Source organism: Ylistrum balloti, unplaced genomic scaffold, assembly GCF_031769215.1.
Source record: "Ylistrum balloti isolate Yb309-2 unplaced genomic scaffold, AGI_CSIRO_Ybal_v1 Utg370640, whole genome shotgun sequence".
NCBI classification, from domain to species: domain Eukaryota; kingdom Metazoa; phylum Mollusca; class Bivalvia; order Pectinida; family Pectinidae; genus Ylistrum; species Ylistrum balloti.
In genome coordinates this window covers 167,620-184,570 of record NW_026782390.1, presented here as the reverse complement: position 1 = coordinate 184,570, position 16,951 = coordinate 167,620, and the positions used below count along the sequence as shown (strand labels likewise).

Sequence of the window (16,951 nt, the reverse complement as noted above, 5' to 3'; positions counted from 1 at the left end):
ACTTCAACTTTGTGAATAACAAAAACTGTGTTTTTATTTTCATGACCAAAACCATACATTATTTACAGGAACGATCTACGTATACTACATTTAATATCGACAGCAAAAATACAAATTATACATTATAAAGACATGTACAGTACATCAGAAACAAATTCCTCCTATATTTACACAAAAATAAAAACAAAAAATATTAAAAAAAAAAAAAAAAAAAACTACCTACAAAGAACTGGCACTTAAATATAAAAACAACACGGGTGAAATGGAGACATCACACGAACTTAAACATAGGTATAATTTTAACAGTTACATCTGTGAAGTTGAAGACCTAAATTGACCTTGGTGTTGAGTTTTTCCATAAAAATAAACCCACTGCAAAATTACTCGGGTAATCGCCGGTGAGTAACTGCAGAAGTCAACTATATATTAACAAGAAATAGAATTCTCGGGCGATAAGTGTAATTGATGGTACGGTTATCAATCATATCATGGATATAACTAAGTGTACGTGAATCTATGGTTATCTAGGTATTCTCGTTACTCGTGTGTAAATAAAGAGCCTACCTTTCTGGTACAGATTTGGCCGGGCCTCTGTCACTGCCCTTTCTCGAATAGGTTGTATTTCTCCGTGACGGCCAGCACGCGGTCGACCAGGCAGCCAATGAGCGCCAGGAGAAAGATGTAGACACAGAGTGATAGGAAACTCTCCATGTCTGTTGGTCTGTTTCATGTGATAGATGAATAACGTGCAGGAGTAGGCACGCTATGTTTAGAAAATGTACAGGGCCTTTTAATTGGGAACAGGGCCGAGTAGTGCCGAACGTCTACCTGGTTGTCAAGATAAACAACAGGTACTCGGGACACTACCGACTGGCCAGTCTTCTTTATAAACAATCAGTCGAGCGGACGTAACGCACCAATAATTTCTGAATCGATTTTCTTTCTCCGTGCTGTATACAGTATACACTATTGTAAGTAATATACCTACTGTGTGAGCTATTCATTTAAATTTTGTATAAATTGATCAACTTCTAATATAAAGGTCAGGGGAAAGATAGGCCAGTCGATGTAGTGTAAACCATGAAAGTAGTTTTTTTTGAGTACAGTTAAAAGTAGACCAAATCAGAGGTTACATAAAACTGCGTGGTACCATATCTATATATGATAAACACGGTCACAACCTGTTGGTTGTCTGATAAAAAAAAATGAAAATACCAACAAGGCAATATAATCATAATTCAAACTCGAATTCGATAGAACTAGGACAAAATATGAACATAAGAAATATTTACAATGAAACAACTTAAAAACTACAAGGGGGGGGGGGGGGGGGGGAAAGACCAGGGCCCGTATTCTTGAAACCATTCTCATGCTCAAGCATAGATTTTGTGCTCAAACAGGTTTTTTATAATTCGCCCAAATCATGTAAAATAATACAAATGTCAAATATAAACATTGAATATAACTTTGACTTGCAGTCCTTTCAAAATGCTTTTAAAATCTTTGGCAAAATCAGCCTTATTTATTAATGGTTGTGAGGTTGATTGTGAGGAAGTATAACGGTCCTCATATTGGTCTCATTGAGAAATGTTTTTTCCTGATGGGATAAGTTTTGTGCCCGTATATTCATGATGATTCCATTGTTATTGGCAGTGTTTTCATTTGGGAAGGAGATATTCTTTGAGTTACCAAGATATTCCTGTCACCAATGGATTTTTATGGTCTCCTCGTAAATTTCTCTTTTGTTTGAATGAAAATTTTGACGAGATGGTGTTCTTTTATATCAATAGTGATTAATGAAGGGAGACGACTCCTCTTCAGTAAAAACAAACATTTCAACGTTGATATCTACAAAACATGAAATACACACCTGGTATCAAACATCTTTCATATTTAAAAGGCTTCCCGAATCACTCCATAACGAGAACGATTAAAATTGAGAAAGGTAAATAATGTTACAGCTGTTGTGGTGGGTTTTGTTTTCCTGTTATCACTGAAAAAAATAATACGCATCGATCTCAGGTCGGTCGCCTTTCTCAAAAAAGAGTTGACGTACGTTATATCACATCGGTTCACCATATTGCATGTACGTATCTCTTTTATACGATTAAAATTTACTTGTCGATTTTTTAAAATTTCCAAAATAGTAATTTTGCACATGAAATCGCTGATGTATTTTTAAGTGTTTCAAAAATGTAAACCACATTTCGATTTGAATTCGACTCCTAAATATATGTGATAAGTGATATCCTGTACATCCTTGAAGGTTACCTGATGACGGTCGGCTACATACAATATTTGCCCACTAACGTTCCGTCCATCCCTGGAGTTTCCCTGCTGACGTTCTGCTAGACAGTATTTGCCTACTGATATCCTGGCCATCCTGGATGTTTCTCTAAAAACGTTCGTTTCCGGACACCTGCATTTTAACGTTACGCTGCCGTCGTTCGTTACCAGAGAGAAGAAATGCCTGCTGATGTGCTTATACTTGCAATGTTTTCTCATTAGGGTGGGAAGGACGTAAACAAATCGCTTTTAATATATGCATTTTGAAACATATCATAAGAAAAGATGTATTGTTTTTGAAAATAGAAATTTAAAGAGAAATACCAGTGGAAAGAATACAAATACATTGTTTAGTTTTAAAGCGAAATAACAATGAAAACAAGAGAAGATGCACTATTTTAATTTGAAGGCGATATACGAATGGAGTAAATACAAGAACAGCATTTAATTTTAAACCTATGTATAAAATGTAAGGCGCACTTTTTCGTTTGTTAACAGACCACTAAAATCACTGAGGTCTGACGTTCTATCAATAATTGAAGACAAGAGCTATTTTTATAACGATTATAATATATTCCCATTGACAGGTGTCAGACTCATGTGACAAAATACAATTACAAAGTATATACAATTTCATTTTACATTCGATTCGGCATAACCTTGGTGTAATTGAATACACGAAAAACATCTCTTGTTTTGACTGAATGTAAAATAAATGAAAATTAACAACACTAGATACACCATTCATCGACAGGAATAACAATAAAATGCACAGGATGTATGAGAAATATGATAAAGTCAGGAAACAAACTTCCGCTTTGATGCTAAGACATACCGGATCCAATATAAACATATTTGAAGTGAACAAACAAACAAAGAAACAAGTAACATATTATTAAAACGGGAATCTTTTGATGAGTTTTTGTCGAAAAGTGTAACAGGCATGGCAGTACAATTTTAATCTCTAACCTCAGCCATTGATGGATATTCTTATATTTTTATCGGTGCTACTTGCCAAGAAAGATCTATCAAAGTTACCAGTAATTCGGTAAGGCGATGAATGTTAATAAAACACGATTTGAATTTATCAAATCTAAACGCCTCTAGAGATGTTTTCATTTACCGGTACCTGCATCATTTCCAGACCTACGTATTCATTATACATGTGTGGAGGTGACAACATAAAAATGCCTCTAGCATTTAATCCCGACCTAGCTACAAGCAAATGTGGATTATTTCACTTTAATATTCGCAAGTCGTTCAATATAACTGATTAAGTTTTTTTTATATAAACCTGATTTGCCTCAATTACTAGTTATAACATTTCAGTATACAATTATTAGCACTAATGTGTCCAGCGTCAGCATATTTAGATAAAGAAACATTAACTTCTTACAATAGCATGCCCATCACCATGTTTTTTTTTTTTTTTTTTTTTTATAGAAATCAGTATTTCTGAACAAACTTATATTCCTTTAAAGCCTGTTTATTGTTTTATATAATACACGCTTTTTTATTTTTGTCTATCTCTACCGGGTTAATGTATCCTGACGTCGTGATGTCTTTGGGACACCAATTACCGCCAGTTTCCCGTTACAAATTACGTCACACTAATGAATTACGGAACTAATTTTAGTTACTGATTAGTACATGTATTTCTACGTAATTGGTAATATATTGGTTTATATGTATATATCAATAATGTGGAATATATCAGATTTAAAGACGAAAATTATGTGAAATCAGTTATTATGACATGATAACTGGAAATGATGAATCGTTTTATATTAATTTTGATCATGATTAAACGATTAACAGTTTAATTATATTAAATCAATAATTATCCCTATCTGCTGTAAATATTTCATTTTCTCAAGAGTTTCTGTTTTCTGTGTTTGCTAGGGTAGAAAAACCCATAAGAAACAGATAATTCCTTGAGAAAAAGATTGATTACGAGAATCGTAGATCATTTAATGATTTCCGACAGAATGTCATCAATTTAATTTCAAACATTTGGAGAATAAACAACATTTAACATAAATGTTAGACCGAAAATTTGGAAAAGTCGTTGAAACGCAATGTAGATTGAACAGTAAGATGGTATTTGGGAGTTTCAAGTGTATGATCGGTCACAACAATAGCAATCTGAAATGACTATATAAAGACAGTATGATGATCAAAAGAGCATTTATACACCAGGTGGCGATACCGGTACTTTTGAATATCAATTATCATACTAGAAATTACTGGATCCCGGTGTTTCGCAGTGTATGTGGTACATTAGTATTGAGGAGCCGAACACTTTAATTGTTCACACTGACGTTATTCATTCTCATCATATATATCAGCAATAAAGAGAGGACATACATAAGGTTAGTGAGCATAAACACATCATTGTATACATCAGAGACGTATATAACACATATATACGTCTCTGTATACATGTACAAAATACAATCAAGTAATGTAATGAAGATGTAATTTGAATGATTAGGTTGAACACATAGGGTTTACATTCTGTGTTTGATAGACTTTGTCAAAAAATCCAATAAAGCGTAATATTAAGCTAAAACGATTACAGTATTACGATCACATTGAACACCAATGTTTATGTTTCCGGCAAATAATCTCTTACCGAAGCTTACATGCTATACTGTGTGTATGTATCTACGTATCATGGGCGAGTATATCTGTTATATGTAGTGTAAGTAACGGATTGTGAGGTTAAACACGTGTCTGTTATATGAAGTGTAAGTAACGGATTGTGTGGTTAAACACGTGTCTGTTATATGTAGTGTAAGTAACGGACTGTGAGGTTAAACACGTGTCTGTTATATGTTGTGTAAGTAACGGATTGTGAGGTAAAACATATGTCTGTTATATGTAGTGTAAGTAACGGATTGTGTGGTTAAACGTCTTATCAAGAAACACGATTTTGTTAACACTTATGAACCTTCAATTTGTGTAAGGTGTGCAGAGAAAGACGTGTCTGTTATATGTTGCGTAAGTAACGGATTGTGAGGTAAAACATATGTCTGTTATATGTAGTGTAAGTAACGGATTGTGTGGTTAAACACGTGTCTGTTATATGTAGTGTAAGTAACGGATTGTGAGGTTAAACACGTGTCTTTTACATGTAGTGTAGGTAACGGATTGTGAGGTTAAACACGTGTCTGTTATATGAAGTGTAGTGTAAGTAACGGACTGTGAGGTAAAACACGTGTCTGTTATATGTAGTGTAAGTAACGGATTATGAGGTTAAACGTCTTATCAAGAAGATTTTTCACACTGAACCTTCAATTTCAAGGTGTGCAGAGAAAGAGCGAAGACCCAGTACATCTGGTGGCTGACGAGAAAAGAAAGCCACTAGATCCAGTGGCTAACGAGAAAAGAAAGCCACTAGATGCGGTGGCTAACAAGAAAAGAAACCCACGAGATCCGGTGGCTAATGAGAAAAGAAACCCACGAGATCCGGTGGCTAATGAGAAACGAAACCCACTAGATCCGGTGGCTAACGAGAAAAGAAAGTCACTATATCCGGTGGCTGACGAGAAAAAAAGTCACTAGATCCGGTGGCTAACGAGAAAAGAAAGTCACTAGGTCCGGTGGCTAACCAGAAAAGAAAGTCACTAGATCCGATGGTTGACGAGAAAAGAAAGTCACTAGATCCGATGGCTGACGAGAAAAGAAAGTCACTAGATCCGGTGGCTAACCAGAAAAGAAAGTCACTAGATCCGGTGGCTAACCAGAAAAGAAAGTCACTATATCCGGTGGCTGACGAGAAAAGAAAGTCACTAGATCCGGTGACTGACGAGAAAAGAAACCCACTAGAGCCGGTGACTTATGAGAAAAGAAACCCACTAGAGCCGGTGGCTTACCAGAACGGCTACTAAACCCATTAGGAGATACAAGAAGGCATGTACGCTGAGGCCTCTAGCGCCATCCTCCACTACAAATGGTGGGTCGGTAACCCCTCCACAGTCAGATCGCAAAATGGACAGTAGCATGTCTCGGCCCGTGGCAACCATAGTTTGGACGGTTGTATCGTTGCACTTCGTTTCCACTATGTCCAGGATACAGTTTACAAAGGACTTGACGGGGCTAAAACATAGATTGGACAGTCATGTTTTAAATATGATAGATATATTCATACAGTTAAATTTATAGATACTTTGTCTATCGATTAGATAATTGAAAAAAAAATAAGTTCAACAATTCAACACAAATATTTGTTTCACTAACGTTAAAGACCAAAAGGTCATCTTTAGGCGATTTATCTATTTCATATCTTGGTTACCATACTACGTCACACATAATAAGTAGAAAACCAAGGAAAAACAACTTTCATTTATGCCATAAAGCGATTTACCTGCAGAATCTATTTCTGATGTCTATCCCGTCTACGGCGTTTATCTCACTAACGTTATCGAAGATTTCAAATTCGGTCTGAAGTTCTGGAGTCAAACACATCTGTATAGAGGCCGAATTGTTTGGTTGCATCATACAGTTTATCGCACTCTGAAAACCTGTAAAAGACATTAAAGGTCGCCATATATTTATATAACATAAATACAAACTGACACACTAAACAGTGCTTGTGTTCTTGGTAGAATCGGTTATTCCAATCCATTTGGATCGTACGATTCTACTAGTCTCTCACATTTGGCGTTTTTTCCCTTAATGCCCCTTTATTTCGTAAACAGTTGCATTAATTTAGAAAATTCATTTATATTATCAATAGATATTTTAGATTACACTATGGCGCACTGAGGATGTCTGTTTTAATTATACTCTATGAATGTGTGTAGGCTTAACATCTAATTTACAAATAATCCCTCCTCCAATAACGATATTTTGTATTTCGAATGATAATGATCCAAAATATTACGATTTTATTCCAGAAACAGAATACACCAAGTGTTTGAGTTGTGTTTGATAATCAAAAGTAAATTTCATAAATCTGAAAGTATTATCAAATATCATTAGCAACTGAAGTCAAAGCAGAAAAGTTTACATGTCAAGTTAATTAACGTGTCATATTTAAAAAATTTCTCAGAATATTTAGATACACTTAATTCCAGAAAGGTTTCCAAATCTGCCGGAAAAAGATCCTCTTATTTTGAACGCTTAGGTCGAGTCAGGATATTTCGCTCCATACCGCTTTATTAAAAATGCCGAAACATCTAATGTTAATGAACTGTCCCTTATATAAATGCGTGTAATTTGGTTTAGATTTTTAACACCTTAACACGACTTAAACGTCATAGAAATGTAAAACAAATTCTACATATACTCTTAGCTTTGAAATGTTAGTGATTCATACTGTGCCATAGAACATTATGTAAACGATCACCGGAAATAAGTTAAATTATATTAACATATTAACTATTGTTTTGACGTTCAACATATCTACTGCTATTGGTAAAACTTCATCGTCATTGGAAGACTCTTTTCACTGTTTTTTTTTTCTCACAATTATATACAAAGATTGTATGAAAGACCCACAAGAGGATAGCACCTTTCCATACAAATCTAGAGTTAGACACGATAGAGCCAAAATCTTTAATTTGAGGCTGTTCTAAGAACAGTTACATGGTAGAGGGAGGGAGTGTCAACCAGACTGTAAGTTAGAGGATGTTCTAGGAACTGTTACAGGGTAGAGGGAGGGAATGTCAACCAGACTGTAAGTTAGAGGATGTTCTAGGAACTGTTACAGGATAGAGGGAGGGAGTGTCAACCAGACTGTAAGTTAGAGGGTGTTCTTGGAACTGTTACAAGGTAGAGGGAGGGAGTGTCAACCAGACTGTAAGTTAGAGGATGTTCTAGGAACTGTTACAGGATAGAGGGAGGGAGTGTCATCCAGACTGTAAGTTAGAGGATGTTCTAGGAACTGTTACAGGATAGAGGGAGGGAGTGTCAACCAGACAGTAAGTTAGAGAATGTTCTAGGGACTGTTACAGGGTAGAGGGAGGGAGTGTCAACCAGACTGTAAGTTAGAGGATGTTCTAGGAACTGTTACAGGGTAGAGGGAGGGAATTTTAACCAGACTGTAAGTTAGAGGATGTTCTAGGAACTGTTACAGGGTAGAGGGAGGGAGTGTCAACCAGACTGTAAGTTAGAGGATGTTCTAGGAACTGTTACAGGATAGAGGGAGGGAGTGTCATCCAGACTGTAAGTTAGAGGATGTTCTAGGAACTGTTACAGGGTAGAGGGAGGGAGTGTCAACCAGACTGTAAGTTAGAGGATGTTCTAGGAACTGTTACAGGATAGAGGGAGGGAGTGTCATCCAGACTGTAAGTTAGAGGATGTTCTAGGAACTGTTACAGGGTAGAGGGAGGGAATTTTAACCAGACTGTAAGTTAGAGGATGTTTTAGGAACTGTTACAGGATAGAGGGAGGGAGTGTCATCCAGACTGTAAGTTAGAGAATTTCTAGGGACTGTTACAGGGTAGAGGGAGGGAATTTCAAACAGACTGTAAGTTAGAGGATGTTCTTGGAACTGTTACAGGGTAGAGGGAGGGAATTTCAAACAGACTGTAAGTTATGGGGATGATCTAAGAACTGTTACAGGGTAGAGGGAGGGAGTGTCAACCAGACTGTAAGTTAGAGGATGTTCTAGGAACTGTTACAGGGTAGAGGGAGGGAGTGTCAACCAGACTGTAAGTTAGAGGATGTTCTAGGAACTGTTACAGGATAGAGGGAGGGAGTGTCAACCAGACTGTAAGTTAGAGGATGTTCTAGGAACTGTTACAGGGTAGAGGGAGGGAGTGTCAACCAGACTGTAAGTTAGAGGATGTTCTAGGAACTGTTACAGGATAGAGGGAGGGAGTGTCATCCAGACTGTAAGTTAGAGGATGTTCTAGGAACTGTTACAGGATAGAGGGAGGGAGTGTCATCTAGACTGTAAGTTAGAGAATGTTCTAGGGACTGTTACAGGGTAGAGGGAGGGAATTTCAAACAGACTGTAAGTTAGAGGATGTTCTTGGAACTGTTACAGGGTAGAGGGAGGGAATTTCAACCAGACTGTAAGTTAGAGGATGTTCTAGGGACTGTTACAAGGTAGAGGGAGGGAGTGTCAACCAGACTGTAAGTTAGAGGATGTTCTAGGAACTGTTACAGGATAGAGGGAGGGAATGTCATCCAGACTGTAAGTTAGAGGATGTTCTAGGAACTGTTACAGGATAGAGGGAGGGAGTGTCATCCAGACTGTAAGTTAGAGGATGTTCTAGGAACTGTTACAGGGTAGAGGGAGGGAGTGTCAACCAGACTGTAAGTTAGAGGATGTTCTAGGAACTGTTACAGGGTAGAGGGAGGGAATTTCAACCAGACTGTAAGTTAGAGGATGTTCTAGGAACTGTTACAAGGTAGAGGGAGGGAGTGTCAACCAGACTGTAAGTTAGAGGATGTTCTAGGAACTGTTACAGGATAGAGGGAGGGAATGTCATCCAGACTGTAAGTTAGAGGATGTTCTAGGAACTGTTACAGGATAGAGGGAGGGAGTGTCATCCAGACTGTAAGTTAGAGAATGTTCTAGGGACTGTTACAGGGTAGAGGGAGGGAATTTCAACCAGACTGTAAGTTAGAGGATGTTCTAGGAACTGTTACAAGGTAGAGGGAGGGAGTGTCAACCAGACTGTAAGTTAGAGGATGTTCTAGGAACTGTTACAGGGTAGAGGGAGGGAGTGTCAACCAGACTGTCCTTCAAATCGCTTCTTTGAGAAAAGAAACAAATATACATTGTGCTAAGTGAAATTACTGCAGTATTGAAATATTTAAAAAAATTATAATAGCAAACATTACCTAATTTTTTAGAAGGAGTACAGAAACCGTCGGCTATGGCCGGTTCATTTGCATTCAGTCTGTTCATGTCCATCATATTAAGAAGAAATACGTCGAGAAAAATGGTTGACGTAGGCATATAGTGCTCTACACAGTCAATCAAATGTGCGAGGCGACTGAAATAAAGGGTGTGATATATCAGAATACACAAAACCTAAAATGTAATATATGACTGCATATTGTCGTATAGAACATCACCGTCCGATAAGTGTTTAATTTGATCTTAAGTCTCGTATGTTACCGTTATATGGGAGATTTTATTGTTTAACTGAATGCATGGGAAAGGTTAGGATAAGGACAGCACTAACAGAGATATCAAATTCCGCTATCCACTCGTAATGATAGCTGTAATGATCATTGAATGACAAGCTTCGATGATTTTTAGATGAAAATATGACACAACCACCACGATGGCTTAACAATCTGGAAATCACACAACTGTCATTTAAAGCCCCAATATACGTAAAAATCAAGTCTCAAATCTGCGACAAGACTTCGCAAACAATGTTTGTAAACAAAGCTTACCTACACGCCCCTTCGATGACGGACATGATCATTGCGGAAATAGTCTCTGGTGAGGGTTCCTGACTGTCCATGAGCTGAAAGCCTAAATCTACGACAATCGGCATGTTACAGGTCACAAGTGCACTGTCAACTATGTTTTCTGGTTGGAGACCAGATGTCTGTTGTTTGCATTCAGACGTCATCAATCCGTAAGTCATGCCAGAAACTGCGTTGTGGATATTTGAACTGCATCCAAATGTCTGAGCTGCGATACATTTAGTGGTGTCTAACAGGCTTCTGCAATTACAAAGACAAAGACATCAGATCATTCGTCAGCAAAACGAGATAGTGTGAACACTATTCAGCTATAGAAATAGAGAAAACGTAGGGCAGAATATATAGATGGAGAAATTTAAAAAACAGAAAAACACTGGTCAGGATAGAAGATACTAGAACACTAGATATTACTAAGAGACAATGAGAACACAGGACAGGATACAGAGACAACGAGAACACTGGACAGGATATAGAGACAACGAGAACACTGGGCATGATAAAGAGAAAAAGAGAACACAGGACAGGATATAGAGACGGAGAGAAACCAGGACGGGATATAGAGACGGAGATAACACAGAAAATGATATAAAGACAACGAGAACACTGGACATGATAAAGAGATGGAGAGAACACTGGACATGATAAAGAGATAGAGAGAACACTGGACATGAGAAAGAGATGGAGAGAACACTGGACATGATATAGAGATGGAGAGAACGCAGGACATGATATAGAAATGGAGAGAACACAGGGCAGGATATAGAGACAACGAGAACACTGGACAGGATATAGAGACAACGAGAACACTGGGCATGATAAAGAGACGGAGAGAAAACAGGACAGGATATAGAGACAACGAAAACACTGGACAGGATATAGAGACAACGAGAACACTGGACAGGATATAGAGACAACGAGAACACTGGGCATGATAAAGAGAAAAAGAGAACACAGGACAGGATATAGAGACAACGAGAACACTGGACAGGATATAGAGACGGAGAGAAACCAGGACGGGATATAGAGACGGAGATAACACAGGACATGATATAAAGACAACGAGAACACTGGACATGATAAAGAGATGGAGAGAACACTGGACATGATATAGAGATAGAGAGAACACTGGACATGATAAAGAGATGGAGTGAACACAGGACATGATATAGAGATGGATAGAACACAGGACAGGATATAGAGACGGAGATAACACAGGACATGATATAAAGACAACGAGAACACTGGACATGATAAAGAGATGGCGAGAAAACAGGACAGGATATAGAGACAATGAGAGCACAGGACAGGGTATAGAGACAATGAGAACACAGGACAGGATATAGCGACGGAGAGAACAATGGACAGGATATAGAGACGGAGAGAACACAGGACAGGATATAGCGACGGAGAGAACACTGGACAGGATATAGAGACGGAGAGAACACAGGACATGATACAGAGGCGGATAGAACACATGACAGGATAAAGAGATGGAGGGAACACAGAACATGATAAAGAGATGAAGAGAACACATGACAGGATATAGAGACGGAGAGAACACATGACAGGATAAAGAGACGGAGAGAACACAGGACATGATATAGAGACGATGAGAACACAGGACAGGATAAAGAGATAGAGAGAACACAGGACATGATATAGAGATGGAGAGAACACAGGACAGGATATAGAGACAATGAGAGCACAGGACAGGATATAGAGACAATGAGAACACAGGACAGGATATAGAGATGGAGAGAACACTGGACAGGATATAGAGACGGAGAGAACACAGGACATGATACAGAGGCGGATGGAACACATGACAGGATAAAGAGATGGAGGGAACACAGAACATGATAAAGAGATGAAGAGAACACTGGACAGGATATAGAGACGGAGAGAACACATGACAGGATAAAGAGACGGAGAGAACACAGGACATGATATAGAGACGATGAGAACACAGGACAGGATAAAGAGATAGAGAGAACACAGGACATGATATAGAGATGGAGAGAACACAGGACAGGATATAGAGACAATGAGAGCACAGGACAGAATATAGAGACAATGAGAACACAGGACAGGATATAGAGATGGAGAGAACACTGGACAGGATATAGAGACAATGAGAACACAGGACAGGATATAGCGACGGAGAGAACACTGGACATGATATAGAGACGGAGAGAACACAGGACATGATACAGAGGCGGATAGAACACATGGCAGGATAAAGAGATGGAGGGAACACAGGACATGATAAAGAGATGAAGAGAACACTGGACAGGATATAGAGACGGAGAGAACACATGACAGGATAAAGAGACGGAGAGAACACAGGACATGATATAGAGACGATGAGAACACAGGACAGGATAAAGAGATAGAGAGAACACAGGACATGATATAGAGATGGAGAGAACACAGGACAGGATATAGAGACAATGAGAGCACAGGACAGAATATAGAGACAATGAGAACACAGGACAGGATATAGAGACGGAGAGAACACAGGGCATGATACAGAGGCGGAGAGAACACATGACAGGATAAAGAGACGGAGAGAACACAGGACATGATATAGAGATGGAGGGAACACAGGAAATGATAATGAGATGAAGAGAACACTGGACAGGATATAGAGACGGAAAGAACACAGGACAGGATAAAGAGATAGAGAGAACACAGGACATAATAAAGAGACGGAGAGAACACAGGACAGGATAAAGAGATAGAGAGAACACAGGACATAATAAAGAGACGGAGAGAACACATGACAGGATAAAGAGACGGAGAGAACACAGGACATGATATAGAGACGGAGAGAACACAGGACAGGATATAGAGGCGGAGAGAACACAGGACATGATATAGAGATGGAGAGAACACAGGACAGGATATAGAGATGGAGAGAACACTGCATAGGATACAGAGAAAGAATGAGCATTGTACAGGATGAAAAGTAAGAAAGAACAGTGCGAATGATATATAGAAAGAGAGATCACTGTTTAATTACTCGATTTAATTACTTTATTTGAATCAATTATACATATATACTAGATATTTTGATTAGCTTTGGTTACGTTTTTTAAAGGTTTTTAAAGTTTATCAGACGTTTCAGTAAATACCACACCCCGCTGAAAACTAAGATAAATACTAAAACACACCAGATGAAATGGTGTACATCCTCAACAGGATGTCAACATGGACAGTGATGATAATTAATTCACAAGAATTTGTTTGGAAATGATTCGGAAGATGACAATGGAAGATAAATATCCCCACACACCCATGGTACATGATACATACGTCAATTGCATGTCATGCTTGATTGATAAATCTACTTACGGACACAGTGAAGTCAAGACTACGTTGTCAGTTACACTAGGTGTAAGCATTATTAACTTTAGGAGTAAATCGTGCAAGCCAACACAAGAAGTTGAGCCTAAAATAATATCACTCAAACAGTCCGGTACTTCATTCCTGAGATCTACAAAATAACAAAAACAGCATAATTTTTAAATAATAAATAATATACCAAAACAAACCACAAAGTCATCATATTGTGTTGTAAAGCATCATCCCCATGGCATTAAGTTAAAAAAAAACCTCTACATGCGATAATGTAAAAAAAAAAACATCATATCATGCTGTAGAAAATCATCATGTCACAGAATATCTAGATAAAAAAACTCTCAACTTACGATAATGTAAAAAAAACATCATATCATGCTGTAGAAAATCATCATGTTACAGAATATCTAGATAAAAAAAACTTAATATACGACAATGTAAAAAAACCTTCATATCATGCTGTAGAAAATCACCTTGTTACAGAATATCTAGATAAAAAAAAAACACTGTTTCATAGAAAACTATTTCAAAACGCCTTATGCTGCTGATATAGATGTCATACCTTGTCCTACCGCACAGAAAGTACTGCCTAAGACTTGGGCTACTTGAGAAGTGTTGGCTATCACTTTTATCATTCTATCCGTCTGTCGAGTTGAGTTGGGCATGTTCGTATCCAGGCAAGTCTGGAATTCTGTCAAATTCCTTGCAAATAGAGGAGTTCCGATTGGAATATTTAATGTCTCCATGGCATATACAGTTAATCATTAGCCATCGTTGATTAGATGCTACCGTATGAATTTGATATTTAGACTAACGATTTACGAATCCAACATTTATGGTAGGAGAACGTGAAATCATGTAAATCAGGCAAATCAAATATCATCAATCAAAGCATTATGTGGAAAATAATCAACATCTGAAAAGAAATTTTCTAATCGTAACATGAAATTTACATCAATGGAAGTACAAATATATTGAACTGAAGCGCACATCGAATCTAGCATATTACAAAATCAGTATTTTTATGTGTCATTAGATTCCATTCCAGGTCTCACCTGCACACTCCCCTACTGACGATATCTGTCAGGTTTCTCTCATACTTCAACACCTCTTCCACGATTGCATATACGTCTGTATTGTCGGTAAACGTCATCCCCATGATTATTTTGTACATATCCGCAATAGTGCTCTCGTAGGAATTGCATGCACATTCCACGAAGTGGGAATCTAAAGCGCTGAAATAACCATATCATATTATCGCAGCATAAAAGAAAATTACTTCGATTTGATACAAGTAGATCATAATAGTAAATAATAATACCTGGGACTATGAAGTTGACAAAGGATGAGGGAAATATTTGAGACTAAAATTCAAATCTCCGACATTGCAAAAATACGTATCTATACAAACAAACCGGACTTGTACTCGTATGTAAGAACAAAACAAATTAATGTAGATAAACAAAATAAGATATAAAGTTCATGATGACAATATTAGAGAATTCCCTCGTTATTATATGTTGTCATTGAAAATTTCCATTCAGTTCAAACTTTATCATTATGTATATTGTATATCTACAGTAGGACCATGTTATCTTAAAGTCGACGAGACCGCAGCAAAAAGTTATCCAGGTATTCGATAAAAGTGAGTTAGGGTGTTTTGGTGTGAATTATGAACGGGACCAATTAAATACTTCGAATTAGACAGGTCTTGGTCAAATTATAGGAGTGATATATAGGAACATCATGTCTTATTCTTCTTGTACGTTTTCAGACTTTGTGTAAATCTTTAATTTTTCATTTATGTCCCAGTTTTATTGTATTTGTGTTTGTATTATGCTTATGTTGACATGTTGGTAACGAGATTCGACTGTATGATTCGTTACATGTTTATAACAAATACTACAAGTGATTTCTTTGTGTCAAAAAAATTCCCAAAAAACAACACCTCCTCACCAAAAAAAACAAAAACAAAAACAAAAACGAAAACAGCAACAACAAAAACTAAAACCAACAACAACGAAAAAAACAACAAAAAAAAAAAAAAAAAAAAAAAAAAAACAAAAATCCCCTTGTTTTTAGAATTATAGAACAGCGTTTAATTGAGATATATTTCATTGAAAATCAACGATTGAGTATGATATCAAATTGTGAGTTTGAAACCGCATTTTATATTCATAATTGTAGCATTTTAAACAGATATGAATCTGATAGCATCAATACGATACTTCAATGTGTTTATTGATGTTATCCGTCATCAAACTCATTCTATTAAAGGATCTTGATATGTGGAAATCGAATTTTGGAAAGTTACACTAAACTCTCACGTGACATCCGATGGTCTTTGACTTTGGTTTTCTGTTAAAAATATGTTGAGGTTTACATCTGAAGAAATGTATTTAAAATTTAACTACTTCTATCAGAGTTTGGAAGTAGTTACCATCTTTATATCAAACATACATGTCATGTGATTTAACTAGTGTTGCTTATAAGTTTTACGTTCATTTATTTTATTCTTTTATGAAACAGTTTTTCTATCGCGTACTGACAAATGGTGGACTTCATGAGTGCCATTCATTAATACATAGATTTAGCTTAGATTATTTCAAAGACTGAATGAATTTTTTTCAGAGACAGAAAGGTGATGAATTTGAGTTGGCTTTGAGACTTTTTCACAAATTCTTTCTGTATGTCATGCAATATGTTAGACATCGAATGCTACATACACATAGACAAAATTCATTAATATTTTGAAGCTTGCAATTGGCGAATGATAACTTTGAAAATGTTTCAGATACAAAGTCCGTGTTATATAAATCGTAATGTAAATGATACCATGTTTTGACAAGAAGAGCAAAAGGAAATTAGAGAGCATACTTAACGGTTTCCTGTTAGATATCCTATA

The 16,951-nt window shown here is 37.1% G+C and overlaps 1 protein-coding gene across 1 annotated transcript; it reads right to left on the bottom strand.

The window, feature by feature from the left end:
* Window positions 1-5,618: 5,618 nt before the first annotated feature.
* Window positions 5,619-10,800, bottom strand: LOC132557197 (uncharacterized). Its single transcript, XM_060221694.1, has 4 exons — window positions 10,651-10,800; window positions 10,087-10,241; window positions 6,656-6,812; window positions 5,619-6,387 (listed from the first exon to the last, which is right to left on the bottom strand). Exons 1-4 carry the CDS (start codon window positions 10,752-10,754, stop codon window positions 6,147-6,149), a joined length of 657 nt encoding a protein of 218 aa, XP_060077677.1. The 5' UTR covers window positions 10,755-10,800; the 3' UTR covers window positions 5,619-6,146.
* Between the last annotated feature and the right edge of the window lie 6,151 nt (window positions 10,801-16,951).

What these genes read in the sequence shown, in the direction of transcription:
- LOC132557197 (XM_060221694.1), bottom strand. Translation starts at nt 10,754, where the DNA reads ATGCCGATTGTCGTAGATTTAGGCTTTCAGCTCATGGACAGTCAGGAA. An exon ending in GTCATCGAAGGGGCGTGTAG is followed by an intron (nt 10,242 to 10,650) that starts GTAAGCTTTGTT and finishes CCTTTATTTCAG; the next exon opens with TCGCCTCGCACATTTGATTG. An exon ending in TACTCCTTCTAAAAAATTAG is followed by an intron (nt 6,813 to 10,086) that starts GTAATGTTTGCT and finishes TGTCTTTTACAG; the next exon opens with GTTTTCAGAGTGCGATAAAC.